Consider the following 11,051-nt stretch of genomic DNA (forward strand, 5'->3'; position numbering starts at 1 on the left):
GCGCATAGTTCACTGCGCTAACAGGATGAGTGACGGCAAACATGAATGAAAAGCTGCTTTGGGCTGGTGGTCATGTCTCAGTCTGCAGAAACTGGGACTGAATGCAGACAGATGCATGTCTTTAAAAGTGAACTGAACTGAAAACTGCTCCTTCTTTATAAAATTTTGCAGAGTAAACAATGTAAACAATTGTTTGATCCAAAAGTCCTTCAAATAACAACAAAACACGTGATTGTTATTTTCGCATTTAGAGCACAGCATGGCGGAGACGCTCACTGTGGCCAGGCGGGTGGCAGAGGAGGCCATAGACGAGGCCATTTCCAAGGCTGAATTTGACACTTCCAATCAGGTTATTCATGTTTTTCCTCTCATACAAATAGTTGCTTATTGTTCGAACCTTTATCGACCCATACAGTCTTCTACTGGAAATGCTACATTATGTTGGAGATTATCCTCAATCTGCACTTTGATAAATAGCCTCTAGAGACCTTACATGAAGTTTCTTTTTAATCTGACTATTCAGTTTTTTTATTTTCTTTCAGTCAGATTAAGTTAAACCATCAGGATTATGCTTCAGTCCAAAACTCAGATGGTTTAATACTACAGTATAAGACAATGGCAGGGCGATTGCTATCTTTGTGTAACACTTCCAGCTCTTCAAAAATCACAGACGCTCAGAAAGATTGGCTTTTCACGATTTATTCCTGCAGAAGACATAAAACACACTCAACAGGTGTCTTCTGATGGTACCAGCAATTGTAGCTCCCTCACAGTGCAAACGCGCGCTGTCTTAACAGACTTACAATTAACCTTTTAATAAAGAAAAGGTGGAAAATAATAACTTCTCTCATTTTACACTCTGTCATACTGAGCTTGTATACAAAAGAAATCTTATGACTAATAAAATACATTTCACAATCGTATAAAACAGAATAACAGGATAACATAAGTATCACCAACTAAACATTTCCCTCTAGTGGTCAAATTAACAATAGCGCATTACATCTTCACTTGCTTGTGCTTTACAGACAAAATGGCTGTTAACAAGCTCACGTACCTGCAGAAGACATAAAACACACTCAACAGGTGTCTTCTGATGGTACCAGCAATTGTAGCTCCTACAATGTAAAACAACATCACAAAAAGCACAGAAAAACGGTAAATCCAAACACATTTCCTGCTATGCGCAGCAACCACTAGGGGGCTGACAAAGACTAACTGCCAAAGAGCATAAATACGGCAGAAACACTATTTAACAGCAACCCGCCTTTGTTTCAGTTACACAGAAACTTTCTAACATCAATATGAACCTATATACATCGACATGTACAACTTATGTAACAACATTCACACCAGAAACCATAAAAATGCCAGAGCCTTTCATTACAGGACTTACCCTCACAGTGCAAACGCGCGCTGTGAGGAGCGGAAGCCTTAGCAGCTTCTAAACGTTAGAGTGAGATCCGGTTTCTGGGTTTTCAAAATAAAATACAATAAAAAAAATGATAAAATTCACACTTAAAATGATAATTAAGAACAGGTAAGTGCATGTTTTTCATATGTATTTAGAGGAGGCCATAGACGAGGCCATTTCCAAGGCTGAATTTGACACTTCCAATCAGGTTATTCATGTTTTTCCTCTCATACAAATAGTTGCTTATTGTTCGAACCTCTATCGACCCATACAGTCTTCTACTGGAAATGCTACATTATGTTGGAGATTATCCTCAATCTGCACTTTGATAAATAGCCTCTAGAGACCTTACATGAAGTTTCTTTTTAATCTGACTATTCAGTTTTTTTATTTTCTTTCAGTCAGATTAAGTTAAACCATCAGGATTATGCTTCAGTCCAAAACTCAGATGGTTTAATACTACAGTATAAGACAATGGCAGGGCGATTGCTATCTTTGCTCATAGCTGTATGTAAAATGTGGCCACTCCATGAAATAACCCGAGGAGGTCATGATGTGAATCCTCGATCTGAATGCTTTTGCTGATGTGTTTTGGCTGAGTGACCCTTGTATGGTTATAACTTGTCAATCACAAGGAGGGACTGCCATGAAACCGCATTCTTTTCTTTTCTAACTTGAATCATAATTTAAAAAATTGTATTCAGTAAGCCTTGAACCCAGTATGTACGACCATAAAGCCATGAGGTTGGGTCGTTAAAGAGGTCATAGCTGAAAGGACATTTTTCCTAAATTTCTTTGTTTCAACCATAGTCAGCACCCCCTGTTGGTCTTTTGAAAGAATGCAGGTTGAAAGTATTTTCTTAAACAAAGTTCATCTAATATCTGCATACCTTTTTAACTCAACTGAAAACGATTTGCTCATTCACATGAAACCCCAGTAACATGCTAGCCTTTAAAATGTTATACTTTTTCATATAGGGGGAATTATTTTGGTTTAATTCATCACTTGACCTTTCTAACTTAGATTTCTGATGCTGCATCTTTAAAAACACAGTTATGTTAGAAAAGATTTACTTCTTACTAATCTCTCAAAGTATGCTAAAGCTTTTGGATGTAGCACAGCAAACATGTATATGTAGTGTATATTCAGAGGAGTAATCAGCTTAGAGTGTTTGTTTGCGGCGATGAATAGCTTTTTTATTTGTGTTTACAACAGGAGAAGCAGAATGAAGCACGCTATCTGCGGGAGCACAGAGGAGAGCTCATTGAGGAACTGGCCAAAACCATTGTGCAAAAAGTAAAAAACATAAGAACAATAATTTAGCATGTGAAGGCCTCTTCAAACCTTCCAGTATTAGAAAGGAGTTAATTATTTAATTTTATTTATTTTTTCATCTGCAGAGTACTGAGCTGTTTGCAGCACTAATCCTAGTCTCTGTTTATGTAAGATCATTAGTAGGAGAAAGACTTTGGCTGAGATGAGAGCAGAATATGATCAAGACTTGGCCCTTGAACGCAACACTGACCTTCATCATCAACATCAGTCCCCCTCTGATCAAGCGTCCAGCTCACAGAAACATCAACCAAGCCTCTGGGTAAAAATAAATAAATCAGAAACACGTTTTGTGATCCAATAACTTTACCTTTGTGAATAATTGGTGGGAAATAACTCAAGTAATGTATTTGTATTTATTCTTAATGAGTAAACCAGTTTGCTTAGAAGACGTTAAAGCTCCAGGAGCACATGTAGTATGAAGAACAAGTTACATTTAAAAATCTCTTTTGTTGGTACCACCCAGGCTGTGTTTTTAAAAAAAAGAATATTTGGTACTTAGAGTCTGTTCTGTGATGATCCTGATGAAGGCCATGGGCCAAAATGAGTTGGTCAAGTAAAAAGGTTGTTCTTCATATGATAAATGTTGCTGGACCTTTAGGTTCTTCTTCACACGCACATCAGAAGCAGCTGAACAGTAAGTCATCAGTTCTTCTTTCACTGAAACAAAGGATGACATGATCATTTCTGTTTCCACATGCTGACCTCTGCTGGTTGAACTATTCAACAAGGAACCTTTATATTATCATCAGTTTATAGAAATAAAAGATCAATTCAAATATCACCAAATTATTTTTTTCTAATTTTGCAATGACTTTTATCTTTTTCCCCAGAGGTCACAATCTGCTTTCTCACTGTTGGACAATGACCTTCCGGGCCTTATAGAAGACTCCCCGCAGACATTACAGAAGGAAGGAGCTGGGTCGGCTTGGAAGAGTGTAGACCGGCTGGATAACGCTGGTAAGAGCCTCAAAAACTCAACAAGTATGTTAAACTCACAGTTGTAAATTGGATTATTTTATGTATATTTTTCTCCTCACACTGTTTATGATTGAATGTATTACCATAAAAAGTTGGAACAGGTTCATTACATATGATATACACAACATGCGTGCTCCTGTAACTGGAACAACATGATTTAAGTGACAGGTAAACAATGCTACAGTCTCCCAATTTTAAGGAAAACGGTCCACATTTGCATCAGCATTTAATGCTTTTTTTCATACTTTATCTCTTTTCAAAGTTTTCATACAAACTGGCTTCATATCCAAATTTTCTCTGCCTTGTTGGGGAACTGCTAGCTGTAATGTCACGCTCTCAGTTCTAGTTAAAGGTGTGGTAGGTAATACTTGTGTGGGTGTTTTTGTTGCATCGTTATATGCCTCGTTTGGCACACTGCTCCCTGTTTCTCTGCGTGATATCTGCGTCCTTGTGTGTGTATGTGCATGTCTGTGTAAATGCGTCTATGCGTCGGTGTGTCCGCAGTGCTGAAGAGCCCTGATGGGAACTGGATTGCCCTGCAGAGCGCCCAGCTGTCTCGTCCCAGCCTACTCACTAAAAGGAAGAGCCTGGTCTACAGCGCTTTGGAGAGGGAGTCCGGAGTGGTGTCAGCCTACGAAGGTCTGGGCTCAGACAACGAAAGCAGACCAGAGCCTGACAGCTCCTGGGGTGCCGTCCTCAAGGAGATCCACAGGAAGATGACGGACTCTAACTTTCACCTGCCTGACGCCGGCGACAGCATCCCATCGCCACTAACGGGCGAGCGAGGCAGCCAAGATGGTCTGTTTTCAGACTCTGAGGGGAACTGGAAGCCTAAAAAACCTCTCATGGCTCTCTTAAAGCGGAAGGTGCCGGCAGAGATCATCAGACCTTCGTCATCCCACAGGACAAACATCATCGATGTGAACTTTAACCTGGAGGGAGCAGGAGGGAATCAGGGAGAGACGAAGGTGACAAAAATGAGGAAGTCACGGAAGAGGAGAAAGAGTAAAAAAGAAACGGTGGCTTCTTCTCCTGTGTCGGTAAGAAAGAAATACAGATGAAAGGACACTGGACTATCCAGCTGAGTCATTCAAGGACCTTTAAACATGCAAAGCTGCCAGCTTTTGCTCTGAAACTTGTCTAATTTCTGCAGTTGTTTGCATGGAGCTATGACGATAAAGAAATGAGATGATTACTCAGTTAACTGATAAATCAATCAGTCAAGTCTCTGTTTTTCAAGACAACAAACCCACTTCACAAATAATAGCAATGGTAAATATAATAAATTTATATTTTCTAAGTCAAACACTCTTTCTGTTTGCAGGATTTAAATCAAAATGACAACGTCCCACCACATCCTTCTGATGATGTGACCTCTGACACTCTGACGTCTGAAGCCACCACCCCTGAACCGTTTGACTCTGAGGGTAACATCACTGTAAATAAATCCAATCCAGTGGACGAGGAGCTTCAGTTAAGTCTGCAGCAGCAAGCGGCACGAGTTTCTGACTCGACCACAAGAAATGAAAAGCTTGATGAAGACGGAGATGATGGACAGACGAAGAAAAGGACTCAAGAAAGTACGGATGTAGAGGAGGAAGATGAGAGGCTGTGGAAAATGGAGATCGATTTGGATGAAAGGAGAATGGAGGATGAGGAAGAGAAAGAAATGGATGAAGAGATGAAATACAGATTTTACAGGCTTGTTGCACAGTCCAGACTCTCATACTTTTCGTCTACTAAAGATAACCTCGACAGAAGTGAAGGAGAGTGGGAAAGAGAGAACGATGAAGATATGGAGGAGGAAGATAAAGAGCAAGATGAGAAAAAGCCAAAAGGACTGACTTACAAAATATGTCAGTTGGAAAAACAAGTCAGAGCTTCACAGTTCTCATCCACAGAGGACGAGCTGGACAAAGTTGGCATAGAAGAAAAGGAAAAGGGAGAGGAAGAGGACGAGGACGAGGAGGAGCTGGTGGTGAAAGTGTGTAGATTAGTTAATCAAGTCAGTGCCTCCGAGTTTTCATCTACAGAGGACAAGTTGGACAGAGTGAGCAGAGAAGGAGACGAGACGATGGACGAAGAGTCTCTGTGGAAACTGCCAGCAGAGGAAGCAGCACAGCTACGCGATTTGGTCAGTTTAGTGAGGGCTTCTCAGTTTTCTTCCACTGAGGATGAGCTGGATAGAATTGGAGAGAATGAGGGAGAAATGGAGGAGGAGATGAAACAAGGAGAAACTGAGAACAGCATTGAGATGGAAGAGCTTTGGGAGAGAGCAGATAGGGAGAGGACAGAGTCCATTGGAGACCTGGACGTGAACATGTTTGAGTTAATGGCTGATACTGAGAAAACAATGAGAGAGGGCAGGGATGGAAAAGTAATACATGAGGATGCTTTTTACAATCAGATACAAGTCGAGGCTGTCCAGCATGAGGAAAATGAGAGAGCGGAAAATAAAGATTGCACGGTGGAGAGGGTAACAGTGGATGAAACAATAGCCAAGGGGCACTTAGGCGCTGAAAAAGTAGAAGTTTTCAAAGGAAATGAGAGTGAAAACGACTCAGAGAAAAGACAAGAGATTAACTTAAAAACAGGGGTGGAAGCACAGGGAAGCGACTTACAGCAAAAGAATTGGCTTGAGGCAAAGTGGCCCGACCAAGACAGAGAAGACAAGTTTCAGAAAGAAAGCAAAGAAAGCGAGAAAAAGAGGCAATCTTTAGAGGACAGCGATGAAGAATTCGACAGAATAATCAGCAGCATGTTGTTAATGACTTTGGGCGACATGGACGTAGAACCAATAATGGATAATGTCGGAGGAAGAAACAAAGAGCTAAAGGATGAAGATGAAAGCAGTGATCAAGGAGGAGAGAAAGGAGAAAAGGTTGGACAAAGCACAGACGCTTCAGAGGAGACGGGACATCTTTCAAAGGAGTCTCAAAGTCAAAGAGGCCACCAGAGGTCTGAGTCAGAGGTGAGAAAACATCCCGAGGAAAATAGAAGTGAGGAAACTGAAGGAGATATTTCTGCAAAACGGGAGAACACAGACAAGGCAGGCAGAGATGTAAATGAGCAGAAAGAAAGTGAAAAAAGTTTGGTTAAAGAAAAACCTGCAGCTTTGACATTTACCAAGACATTTGAGACAAGTGAAGCTACCCTGATGTGTGAAAGAACAGAAGAGGACACGGAGGAAAAAGAGGATGGAAGAGAAAGTCTGGCAGCAGAGCGGCAAGCACTGGAGACATGGGGAGATACTGCAGACATGGAGAAGACAGACATGAAGGAAGTCAATGACAAAAGTGCAGACATCATGGAAGAAAGCAGCACTTTGTCTCTGCCCGAGGGTTTACTGTCAGCAGAGGAGATTCAGAATGTAAGCACTCAAGCTGTGAGACCATTTCAGAAGCTTTTTTCTGACACTTATTTCCTACTAACGCGCTGCTGGGTAAAGTGAGCCTATGCACCTTAGAACAAAACAAACACACACGTGCACATTTCACCAGTTACAAATGAAAAGGTCAGTTCATAAGAAATAAAACACAGGATTCATTATTTCTATCAGTGCTACAAGATTACACATAATCCTGCATCAGACATAGTCTGTCCCAATAACCAGATTTATTAAAGACCCTCCAAAGAATGTATAATCGTGCTAATGAGTCTGCATGGTGTGTTTTATTTGCCAGAGGGTCCCTGATTAATTCCTGGCTGGCCAAACCTTTATTCTATTTTCTGTCTGCCGTAAAGAAAACAAACGTTTGTGTAAACCTGCTTTACATAACTTCCTGCTTCATCGCTGTTTTCCTCTCACTTCCTAAAAGTTTTCCGTTCATTTGAGCTCAAGTGTTTATATTCAGTCCAACAGGCCTGTGCTAAAATTTCATTTACAAACTTTGCCCCCTTTAAGAGTTTGATTACAGAAGAAGTCTTGATTTGTGTTATTACAGCTTATAGTGCTTCCTGCTGTATTGGACTAGATTATAATAACATAATAAAACAATACTGACGATGCGAAATGCAGAGTTTATGATAGAGCTGTAAGAGCCGACACCCCAGTAGAGCTCTCTACGAGTTTAGGTTCTCCTGTGTCTCCTTTACTTGCAATATATCACTTTAAAGTCCAGTGCAAACTCCCTAAAAATCATTTGTTTTGAACGCAACTAACTTCTGTCTGATGCTTCTTTCTCCTCTGTGTGCTTCGTTTCCTCCTGCGCTGTGTGAGCTGTAGGGTAGAGACATGGAGCTTTACAAAACAATAGAGTTTATGTCGACTCTGTTGGAGCAGGTGAGAATGAACTTTGTTTTGGTTGAAGACGGGTACTCAGATTAGTTTTTGTTTTTTAATATTTTTCCATGTTTGTCATGCATAACTTATTTTTCAACATGTCATCAATGTTACCCCCCCCCAAAAAAGAAAATCCATAATATTAATGATTTACTAGCTTTTATAGCTGATTACCATCCACTGTGACTGAAGTCCCTCCTCCTGAAATGCATTTGAATTCATTCATGCATCTGGATGTTTTTATTTTGAACTTTATTTAGAGCAGTAAGTGGAGTGGCACTGCATTTCATTAATCTGAGTCCAGGCTAACATAAGAGCGTTAATATCCCAGTATGACCTAAAAAAAACATCAGGATGTGGAGGAAATTCAAACTGCAAGCTTTAAAATCCTTCACACTGAATTCCTATATTTTGGTCACCTGGGTATGAACAGTTGTTCTATTGCACTCTTACTTGTTTTTCTAATTTAAATGAAAATAAAGGTATCCTTAATCACACTGCCAGGAGATGTCAGTATTTAGAGTAACACCCGTCTCTGTTTGTGTGCTGTAGAGATACTCAGCCGTGTCCCTGCGCAGCATCACTACTGAGATGCTGAAGGTGCTGAACGCCACTGAAGACCTGCTGCAGGGTGTGGAGGGAGGAGAAAACACCCCACCCCCATCCACCTCCCTGCCCCCCAACACTGACCCCAAAAAACTGGACCAGCAGTTCTCCAGACTGGAGGAAAACGTGAGTTCAGTTTAAAGATATTCTACATCACATGTAGCACGGTTAGCTCTTGTTTTGAAGATGCAGCATTTTAATTTAGGCTTTAAAAGGATCCGCTAAGTATAATTAAATATTACCATAAATCTTTCAACAAACATTAAAAAGAAACAAAGCCAACTGAATAATAAGTTACTTTGGCTGCTTCCTTTTTCCCTTACATTTACCCTGCTTCAATTTCTCTCTCAATAACTCAGTGACGTGACAGCTTGTTTTAATAGTTTCACTTTATTCACTAGATTTTCAATTGCTGTTGAGATAATTTATTAAAATCATTATTTTTAATAATTTTCAGTTGAGTCCATCAAATAATTAACACATAAAAATTGTGGTTAATGTAGCTGTTATTCCATCATGCATTGTTTTTGTTTTATTTTGTTTCACACATGGTACAGCAGTAATTCATTTCCTATACACAACCTTTCTTTCAATTAAAGTAACATGAAAAGGAGCAGGAAGAAGAATAAATTCTGATTGACACTTGCCCCCTATCTGTGATAATACAAGTAGGCACTTACAGCCAAAAATACACTCTGACACTATTCTGCACACAACACAACACAACACAACAAAACAAACAGAACAATATACTCAACAATGAGCAATACCACTAAATATCAAACTAAAAGGATCATTCTTTCTACAATTTCTGTTATTTTCAGCTTCTTCATATCGGTTTATCATTTTATTCTTATAGCAGATTTTAAATTGAGAAACATTTGTACAACCCTTAAAATGATCATGGAGAGAATTCCAGTTTCTTATGCCTATGACTGTTGGACACATTTGGCTTTGTGTGGTTCAAGCAAACCGGTGCTTAAAATAAAACTTCCTTCTGCTGTCCCCATTTTCTGAACACAATACAAATAAACTTTGTAACTTAAGAGGTAGTGTTTTATTTTTTGCCCTAAACATAATAATTAATGTCTGTAATTTCACTATATCGTCTAGTTTTAATAATTTAGATTTTATAAACAAATTATTAGTGTGTTCTCTATATTTAACATTATGCATAATTCAAAGTGCTCTCTTCTGTAATAAGTATAATGGTTTCATATTAGTCACATATGTATTCCCCCATACTTCAACACAATAACTCAGATAGGGTAGAAATAATGAAAAATATAATATTCGCATTGCCTTGTAATCTAATATATACCTAACATTACCCAGGATATAAATACTTTTAGCCAACTTTTTATTTTTAACATGTTGTTTAATTTTTTTTTAACATCCTGTTAAAGTTTATAACCAAAAACCTTTATGATTATCTAACTGTTCAATAATATAATAATGTGGAACTAGTGAAACTTGTTTTTCATTATTACAGTTATAATTATAGTTATAAATGAGCACATAAATGAGCAAATATGGCCTAATGACATTATTGTGAAGATGAGTATTAAACAAAATCGTCTGCAAAAATGTGTTAAAATGCAGCAAAATCTCCAAAATAAGTGCTTATTTCACTTATCCTTGTTCCATCACTGCAAGCTGCTATTTCCTGTTTTGTGCAATTTTAGTAGTTTTAGAGAAATAAAGTTCAAACGAACGCAGGTTTCAAAAACACTTAAACTAGATTTTTTTTAAATGTGCTGCAGGTGTACGTGGCAGCAGGATCAGTGTACAGTCTGGAGGCTGAGCTGAGTGACCTGGAGGAGTGTGCCCGGGGAATCTGCAGCTCCACGTCTGACATGGAGTTGTCCTTCCTGGAGGAGCAGGTGGCAGCAGCAGCTGCCAAGGTACAACAATCTGAACTGCAGGTAGGTCGTGGTTGGATTTCTAGTAAAATATGTAAATAGAAGGAGAGATTTTGATTGACAGATATTTGGACGGTATTTCCTTTAAAAAAAGACATAAAAACATAAAAATTACACCAACAGATTAAAATGAAAAACAATTCAAATATTGAACAGTGCTGTTTTGTTTGTTAAAAACACAAAATCATTTTAATCCTTTCTCTGCGTCTGCTGTAGATCTGTGACATCTCAGCAAGGATCGCTGCTCTGAAGAATGCCGGTCTCAATGTGGACACACAGTCGCGCTTGATCAAGAGCAGGACTATTCCAGTTATGGTACAGTATCTGTTTACACTAACACACTGCAGTGAGTCCATCAGAACAGGAAGTCAAACTTTGCACGTGCACACAAAACTATTTCTCACATGCATCTCCCTGCAGCCCGTCACCCTCGACTCCTCGAGACAGATGAGAAGGCGATTACCTGCACCCCCCGTGAAAGGTGGAGAAACACTGTCCTTCTTCAAACAGTAG

At 39.3% G+C, this 11,051-nt stretch overlaps 1 protein-coding gene across 1 annotated transcript in view; it reads left to right on the forward strand.

Annotated features, from left to right (window-relative positions):
• Positions 1-11,051, forward strand: part of myripa (myosin VIIA and Rab interacting protein a) — a 28,507-nt gene extending 17,456 nt beyond the window's left edge. The window contains exons 5-15 of the mRNA XM_085377274.1: positions 252-349; positions 2,631-2,711; positions 2,863-3,009; positions 3,581-3,707; positions 4,233-4,768; positions 5,053-7,098; positions 7,954-8,010; positions 8,563-8,742; positions 10,380-10,541; positions 10,755-10,853; positions 10,959-11,051. Of these exons, the coding sequence (XP_085233400.1) occupies positions 252-349; positions 2,631-2,711; positions 2,863-3,009; positions 3,581-3,707; positions 4,233-4,768; positions 5,053-7,098; positions 7,954-8,010; positions 8,563-8,742; positions 10,380-10,541; positions 10,755-10,853; positions 10,959-11,051 (3,626 nt within the window). The remainder of the gene's footprint in view (positions 1-251; positions 350-2,630; positions 2,712-2,862; positions 3,010-3,580; positions 3,708-4,232; positions 4,769-5,052; positions 7,099-7,953; positions 8,011-8,562; positions 8,743-10,379; positions 10,542-10,754; positions 10,854-10,958) is intronic.

This window comes from Diplotaxodon limnothrissa, linkage group LG18, assembly GCF_057381915.1.
Source record: "Diplotaxodon limnothrissa isolate DT_005_m linkage group LG18, D_limnothrissa_male_GT1.1, whole genome shotgun sequence".
Lineage (NCBI taxonomy): Eukaryota > Metazoa > Chordata > Actinopteri > Cichliformes > Cichlidae > Diplotaxodon > Diplotaxodon limnothrissa.